General features: G+C 58.0%; 1 protein-coding gene across 5 annotated transcripts; it reads right to left on the reverse strand.

Annotated features, from left to right (window-relative positions):
• Window positions 1-1,344: 1,344 nt before the first annotated feature.
• MTG1 (mitochondrial ribosome associated GTPase 1) lies at window positions 1,345-15,021 on the reverse strand. Of its 5 annotated transcripts, none has more exons than XM_081243643.1 (11): window positions 14,792-15,021; window positions 13,688-13,754; window positions 11,136-11,238; window positions 8,892-8,972; window positions 8,303-8,359; window positions 7,822-7,912; window positions 6,508-6,569; window positions 6,027-6,123; window positions 5,642-5,723; window positions 2,248-2,338; window positions 1,345-1,974 (listed from the first exon to the last, which is right to left on the reverse strand). In XM_081243643.1, the coding sequence occupies exons 1-11, from the start codon at window positions 14,901-14,903 to the stop codon at window positions 1,888-1,890; spliced, it is 930 nt and encodes a 309-aa protein (XP_081099769.1). In that variant the 5' UTR covers window positions 14,904-15,021; the 3' UTR covers window positions 1,345-1,887. The 5 variants fall into 5 exon arrangements, with proteins under 5 accessions (XP_081099769.1, XP_081099768.1, XP_081099767.1 ...); XM_081243642.1 differs by having other exon boundaries at window positions 2,226-2,338; window positions 11,136-11,227; window positions 13,677-13,754; XM_081243641.1 differs by having other exon boundaries at window positions 2,226-2,338; window positions 14,792-15,020.
• Between the last annotated feature and the right edge of the window lie 305 nt (window positions 15,022-15,326).

The following is a 15,326-nucleotide window of genomic DNA, read 5'->3' on the forward strand; positions in this document are numbered from 1 at the left end:
AGAAGGGTTTGCCGCCGGCACCCAACACCCGCGCGGAAGGCCAGCCTTTCACCTCTCAGGTGCCTTTCCCTCAAGCCACCAGCCTGTCCACTGGCCATGAGCTCAGCCTGGGGCCCCAGCTCTTTCACATGGCCTCTGGCTTGAATAGCCTCTTGTCCCTCAGAAGGACAGCTCCGGGGTCTGGCTTCCGGCTCAGGCTCTCCTGTGCTCAGCAGGAGCCTCCCCGGCAGGGCTGCCTCCAGAATCTGCCCTCGCCCGCCCCTGGGCTGCAGGGCCTTTGGACTCAGCTGATGGACGCCAGTGCCAAGACCAGCATCTCCCAGGAGTCGTGCCACCTCTGCTCTCCCACAGGTGGCACGCGGCTCTGGTTACAGTGAAGGTCTCCAGATTATCCGCGGGACCTGGACCAAGCACTTTCCTCCAAAGACCCAGGCGCTCCACTGCAGGACGCAGCTCCCTGCAGCCTCCTGTGTCTACACTGCCAGCATTCTTGGGTGCGGCGCCCAGATGCCCTCTGTCCTCCCAAACCAAGCTCGATGCTCCCAAAGACCAACAGGTCGTGGCCAAGCCCCGGCCGGGGCCTCAGAGGCAGCGCGACCGTTTGAAAATCTTGAACAGGGGGACCCATCAGGGCGGCCCCTTTGTCGACTCAGTTCTCCCTATGGGCCCGGCCAGGCTGTGCTCAGCCTCAGAGATCCGCCCGGACCTGGACTGGGGCTGGCCCATACCTTCGCGGGCCTCTGCAGCGTCAGCCGCCAGCACCCTTGAGACGTGATGGAAACACCTCTCGTCACGCCGTTCCACACACCAGCCCGGCTCCGGGGCATCTGGCGTCTGGCACAGCTGCGACTCTCTGAATGCTTCCCACCCCTACGGGTCAGGGTTCCGGCAGGAGACTCGGCAGGTGTGCTGGGTGTGGGGCAGCCACACGGGGCGGCAGGACCCAGAGGGGCGCCTCCAGGAAGGGGGTCGCGCCACCCCCGGACACAGAAGGGCCGGGGCTGCTGACCAGGTGCAGCCTACCCCAGCCCCACTGCCCTCCCCGGCTCCGGCCTCTGCAGACTGCGAGCTGGGGTCACGTCCCTGCACCCCTCCAGCTGCCGTCACAGCACTGCTGGGCACCGCCTCTGGGAAGAAGTCCCGCTGCCTCACTCGCTGGAAGGCGCTCGGAGGCTGGGGCGAGGCCCGGGGTCTCCGCTGACCACACCAGCCTGTGTGCGGCTGGGCTGTGAACAGAGCGGCCCCGGCCACCGAGGGGACAGGGGGTCCTTGGGTTCTGCCACAGTGACTTGGGACCTCTCGTCCGTGTGTGTGCACGTTTTAGTAGTGAAATAAACACTCTGCTGCCAATGAGACGGTTTCTTATTGCAGGACCTGGACTCCGTGTCGGGATTCTTACACAAGAGACTTGGGTGCTAAGCAGTTCATGTCCGCTTTTCCTTGGTGAGGGCCCAAGGGGCTGCACAACTGCACAACGAAAGGGCCAACCACACAGACAGGCCTTTTCATTTTAAAACCACAGATTACAGTTTCAACTCCTTCTGAGAAAACACCAGATCCTCCTCAAGAGAATATTTAGGAGATACTGAACATGAGTGAGTTTCCTCCCCAGGCCAGGCCCCCAGGGACGTCCACTGCCCTGATGTCCACACCCAGGCTCAGTCCCCTGTAACCAGGGGCTGGGCTGTGGAGCAGCAGGAGGGCACGGCCTCCTTCCTAGAGCAGAGACCGGGGAGTATACAGTGACCAGCAAGGAGCCTGTGGACAGGGGACTCCTGGGCACCCACTCCCTGGCCGTGGAGTCAAGGGCAGGGGCGTGAGGCGCTCCCGCTGGACTAGCTCAGGGCTCCGCCGCAGGGGGGCCCTGCAGGAGGTCCCGGTCCAGCATCACGGGGCCCAGCACCCCGCTGCGGAAGGCCCGCAGGAAGTCTCGGGCGGCCGCAGGATAGTTGGGCTGGACAACGTTGACGTCACCTGGGGAAAGCAGGAGGGTCCAGTAAGGATGGAGCCCCACTCAGGAGCTCTAGCCCACCCACCTCAGGCCCATTCAGGTGGGCGCCTGCGCTGCACATTTGGGAAGCTGGAGCCTCCAGAAGCCACGGGAAGAGGGGTGGGCCGCCCCGCACACCCTGCCCCGAGCCAGAGCCCGGACCGAGAGCCCCTCCCCCATAAGCTCCGCCCTGGGCCCCTCCCCCTGAGCCCAGCCTGGGGCCACCAGGTCTCACCAGTGCCTGTCAGCACCTTCACCTTGTGGGTCTTCCTCAGCTTCACGGCCACACGCTTTAGCACGCTGGCGATGTCGTCGCAGGCCTCACCCAGGTCATAGTGCTGCACGTACCTGCACACAAGGCGACGGTCAGCAGCTCCACCAATGACCCCTCGTGGGTGTGGGTGACCGCCACGCGGACCTGGGGGCCTCACCGACACCTGCCTTCCGCGTGGCCACGACCAGCTGCCCGAGACCCACTCCCCCACCGGGGCCCTGGGCGCGGCGGCCAGAAAGGCTGCTGCTCCCAGCGGTGTCATCCCCTGGCCCTGAGCTGGCCTGGGTCCCATGATAGCAGCCGGCCACTGGCACACACTCAGTTTGCTGCTGAGGCTGCATTGGTGTCTCCAGGCGGCTGGCTGGAGACGGACGGCGGTTTTCCCCACTGACTCGTGCTCTGGGCCTGGGGGGGAGAGCCAGCACGGGACGGGCGCGGCACATCAGAGGCTGAGCGGCCAAAGGAGACCAGTGTCTTCCACGGACACGTGCCTCCCTGAGCCCCGGGCCAGGACCCCTGGACCAGCACCTGCGCTGGCCCCTCCCCCTTACCGCCCGCCGGGCAGGCAGAGTGGGGGAGGCCGGACGGGCCTCAGGCCTCGCACCGGGACCCCACGTGAGCATCGGAGCCGGTCTTAGGGACGACAATCCTGAGGAATGTGCGTCCAAAATCAAACTTCCCAGAGCAGCGGCTGCATGGGCCCCTCTGTCCCCAAGAGACTGAAGGCAAGGAAGACTCCCACCCACACACGCCCAAGACCTGCCACCCATAGGAAGTCGGCTGTCACGCTTCCCAGAAACACCGAGGACAGCGGAGGTCCAAACTGAATGCCTCGAATATCAAGCAAAACATGACATTTCAAATTCTACTTCCAGGACTTCCCTGGCGGTCCAGTGGTTAAGACTCCATGCTTCCAGTGCAGGGGGCACGGGTTCGATCCCTGACTGGGGAACCAAGATCCCACATGCTTAGCCATGTGCAGCCCAAAAAACCCAAAAACCAAGAACCAAAAAAAACCACATATGTCAAATTCCACTTCCATGCAAATGGGGTAACAAGGACCGGGTCTACTCGCCATCTGAAATAACAAAAAAGGAAGAAACAACCAAAACGTCACAAAACAATGGTTTTCAAGGCCCCAGACATCAGGCCACGAGGAGTGCAGCTATGGGAAGGAGGAGTGCAGGGAGGGGCCCCGGAGAGCCCGGAGCGGAGAGACCGCGCTGGAGACCAGGGCAGCTGCCGGCTGTAGGCGAGTCAGACAGGACAGAGCTGCCCAGGGAGAGGACTTGGGAAACTGGCAGAGAGCCACCCTCAGATGGTCAGCAGAGAAAGTTTCCCAAGGCCAGAGGCCAGGAAGAACCACCCAGGAAGGCAGGAGCGGAGCAGCCAGCCTCCTCAGAGCCAGGAACAGACAGAAACCCCAGGATCCACAGGGCCTGGGGAGGGCACGGAGCACCCGGGAGCTGTCCCAGGCCCCCCCGAGAAGCCGGAAAAGGAGGACCCGAAAGGACCACAGTGCTTCCAAACAACGGTCCCAGAACAGGAACATACAGACACCTGTCACCAGAAAGGTCAGAGTCACGGGCCCGCCCCCCATCAAAAGCTGTCAGGCACACACAGCAGGAAAACAGAGCCATTACAAGGAGAAAACCAATTACCTGAAACGGACCCAGATGTCAGAATTCACAAGACACTGAATCGGTCATTAGAACTGCATTCCCTGTGGTTACAAAGTTGAATTCTACACGCAGGGCAAACGCCCTTCAAAAACTAAGGTGAAATGAACACATCTTCGGAAAAACAGCAACCTGCATCACCATGAGCGTCCCAGGAAATCCTCGGACAGGAAGATGGCCCCAGAGGGAGGGCAGGTCCACACACAGACAAGGAGCCATGACTGGCCAGGCTCAGAGTAACCTGCCAAGATTGAGTCTTCACTTTACATCTGTGTATAAACAAAGCTCGGCAGCATGTCTGCTACATAAAAGCAAAACGTGTGACAAGACCGGCCCAGAGGTGAGGATGAGGAGAGTGGAAAGGCCCTCACACCACACTCGGCATTAACACCCCCGAAAAATGTTCCACAAACCCTAAAGCTACCTCCTCCAAAGTTACAGGTAACAAGCTGACAAAGGGGAACCATAAAAAAAGCCAGAGAGAGAGAGGAAAAAAAGAACAAAGAATAGTTGGGACAAATGGCAAGATGACAGATGTAAACCTAACATCAGTGATCACATCAGATGTAAATGGTCTAAATACCTAAAATAAAAGCAGAAACGGTCAGACTGGGTAAAAAGCAAGGCCCAACTATAAGCAGCCGATAAACACATTTTAAAAGTAAAGACACACAAGCTCAAAGTAAAGCGACAGGAAAGATGAGCACACAGAGACCCTCTTGAAGGATAAAGGGGGTCACGTCCTCAAATCACCAGGAGAACCCAATGACCTCCTGAAGGTTTCCGCCCCCAACAACGGAGCCTGGAAACTCATGAAGCAGCTGCTGCCAGGACAGCGGGGAAGAGAGCAGCCCAGGCGGTGGTGGGAGAGCCCGTCTCCCCACGGGCAGCACAAACAGGAAGAGAGTCAGGAACATGGAAACAAGGAAGGAACAGGGACTGAACAGCAATCAACCAACAGCAATCAAGACAGAAAGAGAACAGAGAAAGTCAATGAAACCAAAAGCTGGTTCTTTGGGGACAGTCAATAACCTGTGACTGATGTCCTCAAGGTGATAAAGCAGCAGTCCCCAAACTTTTTGGCACCAGGGACCAGTTTTGTGGAAGACAGTTTTTCCACGGACAGGGTTGGGGGGAGACGGGATGGCTCAGGCGGTAACGCGAGCGATGGGGAGCAGCCGATGAAGCTTCACTCGCTCACGCGCTGCTCACCTCCCACTGTGCGGCCCGGTTCCTAACAGGCCACAGACCGGTACTGGGTCCCCTGGGGGTTGGGGACCCCTGTGATAAAGGACAGCTCTGGGGCCCCACGGGACACCAGTGGTCACACCGTCCTCAGCGGTGAGAACAAACCGACCAGATGTCTGCACAATGAAACCTCCCGGTGGTGACCAGTGTTAGAACACGGATGAATCCCGAGACAACGGGGCTGAGCAGGGAGTCCGCACCATGTGCCTCCACTCGTGAGATTCTAGAAGGTGATGGGAAGCAGATGGGGCAGGAAGGGGCGGGGAGGAGGGGCTACAAAGCAGCCTAAGAATTGGGGGGGTTTTCTGGACTGTGGCACGCTTTCACACGGGTATTAAACTGTACACTTTAAATGACTGCAGACTGTCTGTCTACAGTACTTTAACAGTGCTGTTTTTCAGTCACGTTTGGCTGGGATGGGAGAGGAAGGGCCCGCCTTCCCACACTCACCCCAAGAGTTGGTGCCTGTTGAGGGTGTAGAGAAGGTAGTCAGCCAGGGTCTCCTCGCCCACCAGGTGGTCCAGAACGGTTCCTGGGAACAGGCAGCAAGGGTGAGCGCGCACACGTGCCGCTGAGGAGGCCAAGCCGTGGCCTGACCTGCCCCCACCAGCCCCGCCCCAACTGTTAAACGGGAGGAGGGCGCCCCCTCCAGGGCAGGCCAGGAGGACTGGTGGGGTCAGAGGGTGCCGAGTGTGTCACCTGTGAGCCAGGACCACACACACTGCCCGAGACATCCTGCACCACAGCTCTGGACATCTCTGGGGCAGCCAGGCCAAGGCTGGCACAAGGCGCCCAGCCTGGGGGCCTGGGGGTCTGTTGCGGGGGGCTGGCTCACCACACAAGGCCAGCTTCAGGCCCGTCTCCACGCTTTGGATCCGAGGAGCCAGCACCCCGGGGGTGTCCAGCAGGAACATCAGCGGCCGCTCACACACCTGTGGGCACAGAGGGCAGTCGGCCAGCCGCTCGAGAAGCCTCAAGCAGCCCCTCCCGCCAGGCCCTCTGCTGGGTCCCAGAGGCTTGAGGAGGCCCCAGAACCTGCCCACCAGTGTCGTCACTGCCACCAGCTCTCAGCTGCCCCACAGGAGGCCACTCCCGCGTGATGTGGAGAACGAATAACAGCAGGAGCCCAGCAGCCGCCTTCCTCCCAGGAGGACGGGCTCTGCCCCGACCCTGTGTGCCCTCGGGCAGGTTTCTGCATCTGTGAGATGCGGTGGCACCTGTGCCCTCCCCCAGGCTTGGTGTGAGGACCGGGGCAGTGCCTGGCAGACAGAGCAGAGGGAAGGAGCGGTGGAGGCCTGGCGGCCGAGGGCCCCTACCTGAATCCTGGACATCACAGCTCTGGTGATCCCAGGCTCGCCGCCCACCCTGGTGGCTTTTCCTGCAGGATAAAAGAGGGTGTCAGTGTCTGTTAAACACACAGGCAGGTAAACTACAGAATGAGCAACGACACACGTGGAGACCTGGAGGGGCCCTGACACCAGGAGAGAACTGCCTCCCGGCCCTGGGAGTGGCCCAGCACCTGCTGAGCGACGGCCGTGACATCTGGACCGGAGCTGCCCGCCACCATCACCTTCCTCCCTGCAAGACCGGGTCCCAAGCATCTGCCCCCGCACCGCCCAGAACAGCCTGTCGGTGGGGCCACTCCTGACCAAGAGGCCGCCTGTGCTCTGAACACTGGCTGCCCTGGGGCCCAGCTCAGGGTGTGTCCCAGGCAGACTCTGCACCCTCTGCTGAATCAACACAAGAGCAAAGGGACACACGCATCCGTCGGCACACGGCTGGATAAACGAAATGTGGTCCGTCCACACCAGAGAGTATTATTCAGCCCGAAAAAGGAAGGAAATTATGAATCACGCTACAACATGGATGGACCCTGTAGAGTTAGGCTCCGTGAAATAAGCCTGACACAGGTCAAATCCTGTGATTCCAGTTATGTGGCACCGGAGCTGTCAAATCCATACGACGGAAAGTAGACCAGAGGCTCCCAGGAGCTCAGGAGGGCGGTTACCATTGACGTCTAGAGTTTCCGCTTGAGATGATGGAAAAATCTGGAAATAGATGGTGTGATGGTTGCACAGCACTTAACGTACTTAACGCCAATGATGTTTTTTAAAGCCACAACTAAAGACAAATAGACAAAACAACAGCTGACTTAACAGCTCTCCAGTTGGCAGCGAAGCAGCCTGAGATGACAATCTGGCACTGTTCGGGCTTTGGGGTGGTTCCCGAAGGACACGCTCGTGCAGACTTGGTCTCAGAAGCTGAGAGGCGCGGGACAAGGACACAGGCCTGGGGTGCCCCCTCCCCAGGTCCCGGCCCGACGTCTCACCCCACGTATCCTACCCACCTTGAGCACAGCAGGTCAGAGACAGATAAATGAAAGGACAAGATTACCAACGTTTAGAAAAGTCAGCGCATATATTAAACACTATAATTAAGCATTTAATTTTGAAGACAGAAAGCGAATGAAGTATAAAATGTATAAGGGAATGACTGTGTCTCACCAGCTGACTGCACGCCAGGCTGTCAGCTGGGTCCTCCTGGTGGAAAAAGACCCCGTGACGAGCTGGGATCTCGGGCTCTGAGGTGCCGTCCCGGCACGAGCACTAGCACCCGCCCCGGGGAACTACCTTTCCTGAGGTGCTGCCTCCGCAGGGAGTTGATGAGCGACGACTTGCCCACGTTGGGGACCCCAGTCACCATGATGCAGCACTCCAGGTTCTGCCGGCACAAGAGCACAGGGATCAGCAGCCCAGCCAGAGCCCCGGAGCCACACACGCCAGGGCCAGCCAGACCCCCGGAGCCACACACGCCCGGGCCAGCCAGACCCCCGGAGCCACACAAGCCCGGGCCAGCCAGACCCCCGGAGCCACACACGCCCGGGCCCAGCCAGACCCCCGGAGCCACACACGCCCGGGCCAGCCAGACCCCCGGAGCCACACAAGCCCGGGCCAGCCAGACCCCCGGAGCCACACACGCCCGGGCCCAGCCAGACCCCCGGAGCCACACACGCCCAGGCCAACTGCACAGGAAGGACAGTCGCTGCACCGGAGGACAGGGGGCTCCCCAGCAGGAGGGACAGCCCACAGCCGGCACTGGCCCACCACCAACCTCTCCTCGGTGGTAGCGGTAGCTGCTCCCAACCAACTCCGTGACCTTCGGGATTACCTGCAAGGAAGAGACCACAGGTGCTTCGCTGGGGGAGCTGGCCACCCTTAGCTTCTGGAGGTGGACACCCCAGCGCCCAGCACCGGACAGCTCGGGTCTGAACACGTCAAGATTCAGGCTGCGCTACGGTGGGCGGGGCTGGGGGTCGCCTGTGCCCCACCTCGTCCCTCCACCAGGAACCAGCAGGACAGACCCCTTGGGGCGACGGCTGTGACTGCCAGCACCTGCTGACAAGATGTATGTCAGCCGGTGAAATTCTCAAATACAACTGGGAAAACAGGCACCAGACCCTCCACAGGCCCTCCACCTTATGACCCCGGAACGTGGCTCGCAGCCTGACTCTGGTCCCTCCCGCCATCAGCCGTCAGGCCCGCGCTGCCCTCGGCACCGGGAGATGAGCGCGCCCAGAACCTGAGCAATTACGGGTCGTCTCCAACACCCTGCTTCTTACGGAAGCACGACATAATTCGTGGCATTTCTTTAACGTACTTAAGCAGAAGCATTAGAGCACAAAACAGAAAAAAAAACCCACCTGCTTGATATTTTCATCCTTCACACAGTTGGTAAAAATGACATTTTTTAGGCCTTCTCCTTCTAAGTGTTGTACAATTTTCTGAAAGAGACAAGACGTTTCCATTTTAAACACTAAAAGAAGACATGGGCGGTGTCATACGCTGAAGTCCAAGATCTGCTCACCAGCCCAGAGCCATGGCGGCCGGGGACTCAGGGAGGAGGCTGGGCCCACCGGGCAGCGCAAGGGGCAACGCAGCACCAGGGACAGGCTGCCTGAGGAGACGTCCAAGGAGGGCAGCCTGGCCCCGGGGTGGCCCTGGGCGGCTGGCTCCATGTGAGGACACAGGGAGAGGAGGCCACGCCAGGTCATTCTGAGTCACTGCCAGCACTGGAACTGCTCAGCGCTGGTCCCCGTCTGGTCGCACCATCACTCCCACTCCTCCTAACGAGCTTCCACACAACGAGCTCCACTGAAACTAAGGTTTGAACCCAATCCGATTACAAAGCACAAGGAATACTTTAAAAGCCCCAAAGTTAACTAAGATTAATGTGAACTTACTGGCCGTAACATGAAGCAAAATCAGTGTATGACTCATATATATATATATTTTTTTTTGCGGTACGCGGGCCTCTCACTGCTGTGGCCTCTCTCGTTGCAGAGCACAGGCTCCGGAGGCGCAGGCTCAGTGGCCATGGCTCACGGGCCCAGCCGCTCCGTGGCATGTGGGATCTTCCCGGACTGGGGCACGAACCCGTGTCCCCTGCATCGGCAGGTGGACTCCTAACCACTGCGCCACCAGGGAAGCCCCCTGACTCATATTTTTAAAACCAGTATTGCACTGTTTGATCAGCTACTGATTTACTTAAAGGAACAAAAAAATCATTCATTAATTCAGTTAGTTTTACTCATTTATATTATTTTGTTATGAGGACGCAGATGAAGGTCAGGCCATCACAAAGACACGTGTGAAGCTGTGCTTCAAGTGTACAAATTTGCACGGGACGCTGCCACCCACTCCACACAGGCAGACACGGAGGGGGCCACCCTGGGGGCTTCTCCTCTCCTCTCCTCCCCAAGCCCTTGGCCGCAGCACCTGAGAGGAGGGGCAAACACCCCAGCCGCCTCCCGCAGGTGAGTCACCCTCACCCCCGTGTCCCCTTGTCAGGCCACCTAGTGTGCCCGTCACTCCACAAAAATCAGCATTTTGGAGCAGGAACAACTGACGGGCGATACGACCCAAGTCTCAGCGAAGCAAAGCAGCTGAAAACTCGTGATCACCACTAACTACAACTGCCCTGCAGTGAAACCCGTGGGGTTCTGTTCTCAGAGTGGAGCGTGCTCGGCAGGAGGGATTTCAGCGAGCAGACGCGCAGCCTGCACGGCAGGGGCAGGGCCCTGATGGGCGATGTCTTCCGCTCGGGCTCTCAATGAATGAAGAACCCTGTGGCTTCAGCACTTGCATTTGTTTCCCTGGAAACCAGGTGCTACAGGCCTGTGGCAGGGGTTTAAGTAACTCAATGTACCACAGCCAACTAAGAAACCGGGAACATGTTCTTGCTGCTGCGAAAGGAAAAGCTCCACAAAAGAAAAAAACTGGCTTGATTTCAAGATTCTGACACCTACTCTTTACAAAGGATTTGATAACAGCAAGAAAAGCAGAGAAGAACACTTCACAAGTAACATTTCCTGAATCTTCACGTTTCTCTTACTCAGGGACAAGGGGAAACATACCCCCGGCCCGGTCACTGTATCCCCGTCCCGCAGGGCTCAGGGAAATCCCCTAGCTGCTTTGGGCCTCCCGTCTTCCAGCCTCCAGATCACTCGGTGGGCAGCAGGCAGCCCACAGGTCAGCCAGGGGTCTGGGAGGCCGTGGGGCTGGCCAGCGAGGACACCAGGGGCAAACGCAGCCACCAGGAGGCCTCCAGGCCAGCGCTGTCCAGGGGACGGCCACGCACCTCATGAGGCAACAGAAACGTTAGTGAATGAAAGTGAAATAAAACGTGGACATCGGCCTCACAGCAGCAACCATGACCCACGTGCTCACAGCCTCGCGGGTCCAGCGGCTACCACGTGGGGCGCTCGGCTCCGGCCGTACCTCCCGGCCACCTGCTATAGGAGGCACACGCTTCGATCACTTGGATCCTTAATTAAACAAAGGGTAGTTTGCTAAAGCCGGCGGGGCCGGGCAGACCGACACCACGTCCGCCCAGTGATCCGGTCCGACTTAGGGGCACTCACGCTGAAGGCCCTGCAGGGCATTACCTGCTGCTCCTTCAGATCCGCCAGGTCCATCTTGTTGAGGACGAGCAAGTGAGGCTTAAGCCCAAGGGTCTCCTGAAACAGAGGGTTTCGGCCTGAAAGTGGGATGTGGCAAAATTAAGGCAAAATTCCTTCAAAGCTTTACCAGCCAATTAATGCACTTTGCCTTGTCCTGTTACGCAGACTGGACCCACCTTCGAAAGGAAACCTTCAGAAGGGACAGAGCGGAGCAAGCCCGGTCTGGGAGCGAGTGCGCTGGGGCCAGCCCAGCCTCCCAGCCTCCCGCCAAGACCAGCCCCCCACCCTGCCTGCCCCGCCAGTGCCACGGAGCCCCTGCAGGCCCCTGGCCACTTCCTGTGGACAAGAGGCACAGACAGGGCAGAGGCTCTCACGCGGCCTCTCAAACAGGAACGAGGGTGGCAAAAACAAAACACAAAGCTCACTGGAAGCTTTTACGACTAGACCGTTGTTCAGCTGCCAAAATGACCCGATGGCTCAAGAAAGTACCTCCCACAGAGTCCTAACCAGTATGTGTCAGACCCGCCGCCGCCACCCACCGCCGCCACCCTCTGGAGTTCCCGCGGGGACCTCCAGTGAACCTGCCTCCGTACTGCCATGGGCAGGCCCTTCTTCCCTCAGCCTGGGGCCCTTGGCGCTCACTGCCAAGTGCCCCCTCCTGTGACACGGACCCAGGCAGGAGGGAGGTCTGTCTGTGTCTTCATCTCGTGAGCACTCGGCCCCTACCTGGTGCTTGTCTACTATGAGGCCAAGGTGTCAACGTGCCCTGGGTCTAGGCACCCAGTCAAGTGCTGTGTCCTCACCCACACAACAAAGGGACTTTCCGTAAACAGCCGTCTTCCCTCACAAGGCTGTGCTAATTCATAACGCTGAAAGCCTCCAGACTCCCTCACGGCGCCGACCTGGAGGAGAAATCAGGACGTCTAGAGACTAAAGGAGCAGAGGTGGCCTCTCATCCCAGCACACGGAGCAGTAAGGGCAGGTTTCAGTGTTTTTCAATAATCAGACATATAACTGCCAGTAAGCCCTTTTGACTGGCATGAGGTATTGTACGACCTGATACATTTAGCCTACAGTAGACAAATTCCCACAGGCCTTTGAAACAGAGAAAACAGTCCCTCGCCCTCCACCCTAGAGATGGCAATGACTCTCAAGCCAACACCTTCGCCGTACAAGGAGAATCTAAACACAGCTCAAATAAGTGCAACAAAAGCAGGCTCTGAAAAGTATACTCATCACTGAGCGAGATGGTTACATCTTGCCAATCCACGCCTCAAGTATAGCAAGAAAAGTCTGGTTGGCAGGAACGTTTTAATGGAGGTTTCATATCCCACCTGGACTGGGCTGGAAGGCCTGGGTGTGCCAGGCAGAGGTCTGAGAGAAACAATGCCACCTGCATATCAAAGGGGAGCTTTCTGGGCCCCACACCAGAGATTCTGATTCACTGGCCTGTAAAGGGGCCCAGATATCGGTATTTTCAAAAGCCTCCTGGGGGAATTCTCGTGCATAAAGAGGATTGAGAACCACTGCTTCAAATGCCAATAATTATGACAGGTGACGCTGCTGACGCTGCTGACCACTGCGGTGCTGACTGGACCAGAGCAGGGACCAGAGGAGGCAGACGGAAACAAGGTAACAAGCCAGGAATGCTTCCTGCTGTCCTGAGCACTGCCTGACTCAGGAGGGTCTCCCCTGCACTATAGTTCTGCACCCAATGCCAATGGGGTTGGGGGGCGTCCCTCACCACCAAGCAATCTTCCACCACCACCAGCTGGGTGTCCTAGTATTCAACTCAATTCTGCCGCTACCTACCTGGAGCTGACATCAGACCCCACAGGTTAAGGGCTCAGGACTGCTACCACCCCCACTTCAGACACCAATTGCACGTCGAGGTGGACAGACAACCAACAGGCTGTCTGACCAACGGGCTATGGAAGGAGGGTTCCCACGACCCCCTCCTTGGGTTCTAGCAATATTAGTCTGCTAGACTGGCTCAAGGAATTAAGAGGAACATTTTACTTACTAGATCAGACTTATTATAAGAAGACATAACTCTGGAATAGCCAGATGGAAGACATGTACAGGGCGAGGCATGGGGAAGGGACCCGGAGCTTCCATTCCCTCTGTATGCCACTATGCCTGCATCTCCACACTCACCAACCCAGAAGCTGTCCCCAGCCCACCCCTCAACCTTTTGGGTTTTTACAGTGGCTTCATTACACAGGCAGGACAGAATGAATCATTGGCCTTGGGTGACTGAACTCAATCTCCAGCCCCTCTCCTTTCCGTAAGGTCAGAGGGTAGGACTGAAAGTTCTAAGGCTCCCATGTCAAGGTTGGTTCCCCCAGCAACCAGCTCCCCACCTTAGGTGACTTAGGGTCTTTTCCAAAATCACCTCATTAACATAACAAAAGACACCTTAACAAGCTGCTCACTTAGGAAATTCCAAGACTTTCAGGAGCTCTGTGCCAGAACCAGGACAAAGACCAAATATGTATTGCTTATTATAAGTCACAATGTCACAACCACCAAAGGATATCCGGGCATCATGGACCTCGATGATACAGTCCACCAGCTTTAGGCTGCTCTGCATCTTCTTCAGCCCTGGGAAACAGAAGAAGGACGCTTAAGGGAAGAAAGGGGTCCATGGTCTTTTAAGAGAGGTAGAAGATTTAAGTTGAACTGTCAAGAATGACACACCGTCATAAACAACCCAAAATGAATACATCTGAGTGCAGTGCCCTATTAAACAATAACTGTGTCTCCTTCAAATTCAACCCTGGTGGCTGAGGAGAGAAAAGTTCAGGTCCCTGCCTGAGGGACACCTGATGTCAGAGCCCATCCGTCTACACCACTTCCACAAGTGGGCGACTCTAGGTGGAATATTTAACCTCTATGGGTCTTGATCTATAAAGCAGAGAAACTGACTAACTGACTCATGGGGCCCTCAATACTGTGTGGAGATGACAATGGTGTAGGTACCAACCTCAGCCACTCCCCCTGGACGACGCACACACAAGGCACTGAACTCACCCCGAACTAGGAACACCACACACAACAATGCTCCTCTTCCTGCGGCTCAGCAGTGACACCGCCCCTCAGCCTCCCCTCCCACGGCCAAGCCCTGTCATTTACGCACATCCTCAGACATCTCACCTCACCCCACATGCCGCCCCCAGCGGGCGTCCCGTCCCTCCAGAGCACCGACGCGCGAAGCACCCGTCACCGAGCCCGGCAGAGCAGGCGCCAAAGGGGGCGGGAGCAGGGGGAGCGTGGCAATCCGTCACACGGGGGAGGGCTGGACCCGTCCTACGTGTCTTCTTGGGGCCAAAATTTGACAAATAAACAGTAAGAAACTCCCAGAGAGGTTTAGGCAGAAGACAACAAACTCGATCTACGTCTCAAAGGTTTTGAGGTGACTGAATAGCTGAATACAACTTGTAAAGTGCTTTCCTACCCCTACTTCATCTAGTCTCCAAAGTAACGTCAGGAATTTATCTTTTCCAAAGCAGATACGTAAACTGAGGCTTCGGGAGCCGAGTGGCAGAAGGGCCTTGCGACCCCCGCCCTCCCCGCTCGCGGGCGACCCGCGAAGAGCCGGGTAAACAGCGCGGGCCCCGCCGCGTCCCGCCGGACCTCACCCTTGGCCATGTGGCCCGGGAACCAGCGCGCCACATCGCGACCGTCTAGGGGGAAGCTCTCCCGCCAGGCGGCCCGGGCGGCGCCGCACAGCGCGCGCGTGGCGAACCTCATGGCGCCGCGGACCGCTCCATCAACGGACTTCTCCGCCGGGCCCGCAACCCGCACAAGGGTTCCGACGCTCCAAGCTTCCGCAGCGCGGCCCGCGCGTGCGCGCCCGGCTCTGCCTCTAGCGGCGGACCCCGAGAGGGGGCGGGGGCTCGAGGGCGGGGCGGTGGGCGGGGCTATGAGCCAGGGGCGCGGCTCCGAGCCAGGGGCGGACCCACGCAGTCCCGGGGGTTATCGGGGTCCAGAGTTTAGTAATTCATTAAATTAAAAAATCCTGGTTCTTCCTAAGCGTATCCTGAGCATAAGTAACAACATTTAGCAGTCCGCTGTCAGTTTGGTCCCTTTTTACAAACTTGGTCAAAATTTTTCAGATATTTAAAATTTAACTTACAAGTGTAACATCCTTTTCTAAGTACTCTGGATTTTAAT

Source organism: Mesoplodon bidens, assembly GCF_964165515.1.
Source record: "Mesoplodon bidens genome assembly, chromosome: 1".
NCBI lineage: Eukaryota > Metazoa > Chordata > Mammalia > Artiodactyla > Ziphiidae > Mesoplodon > Mesoplodon bidens.

Excerpts from the sequence above, each read along its gene's own strand:
- MTG1 (XM_081243642.1), bottom strand. The coding sequence starts at position 14,903 with ATGAGGTTCGCCACGCGCGCGCTGTGCGGCGCCGCCCGGGCCGCCTGG. Across the intron at positions 11,228-13,676 it reads TGCCCGGATATCCTTTGGTG|GCCGAAACCCTCTGTTTCAG; the intron begins GTTGTGACATTG and ends TCCCACTTTCAG. Across the intron at positions 6,570-7,821 it reads GAGGCAGCACCTCAGGAAAG|GAAAAGCCACCAGGGTGGGC; the intron begins GTAGTTCCCCGG and ends TTTATCCTGCAG.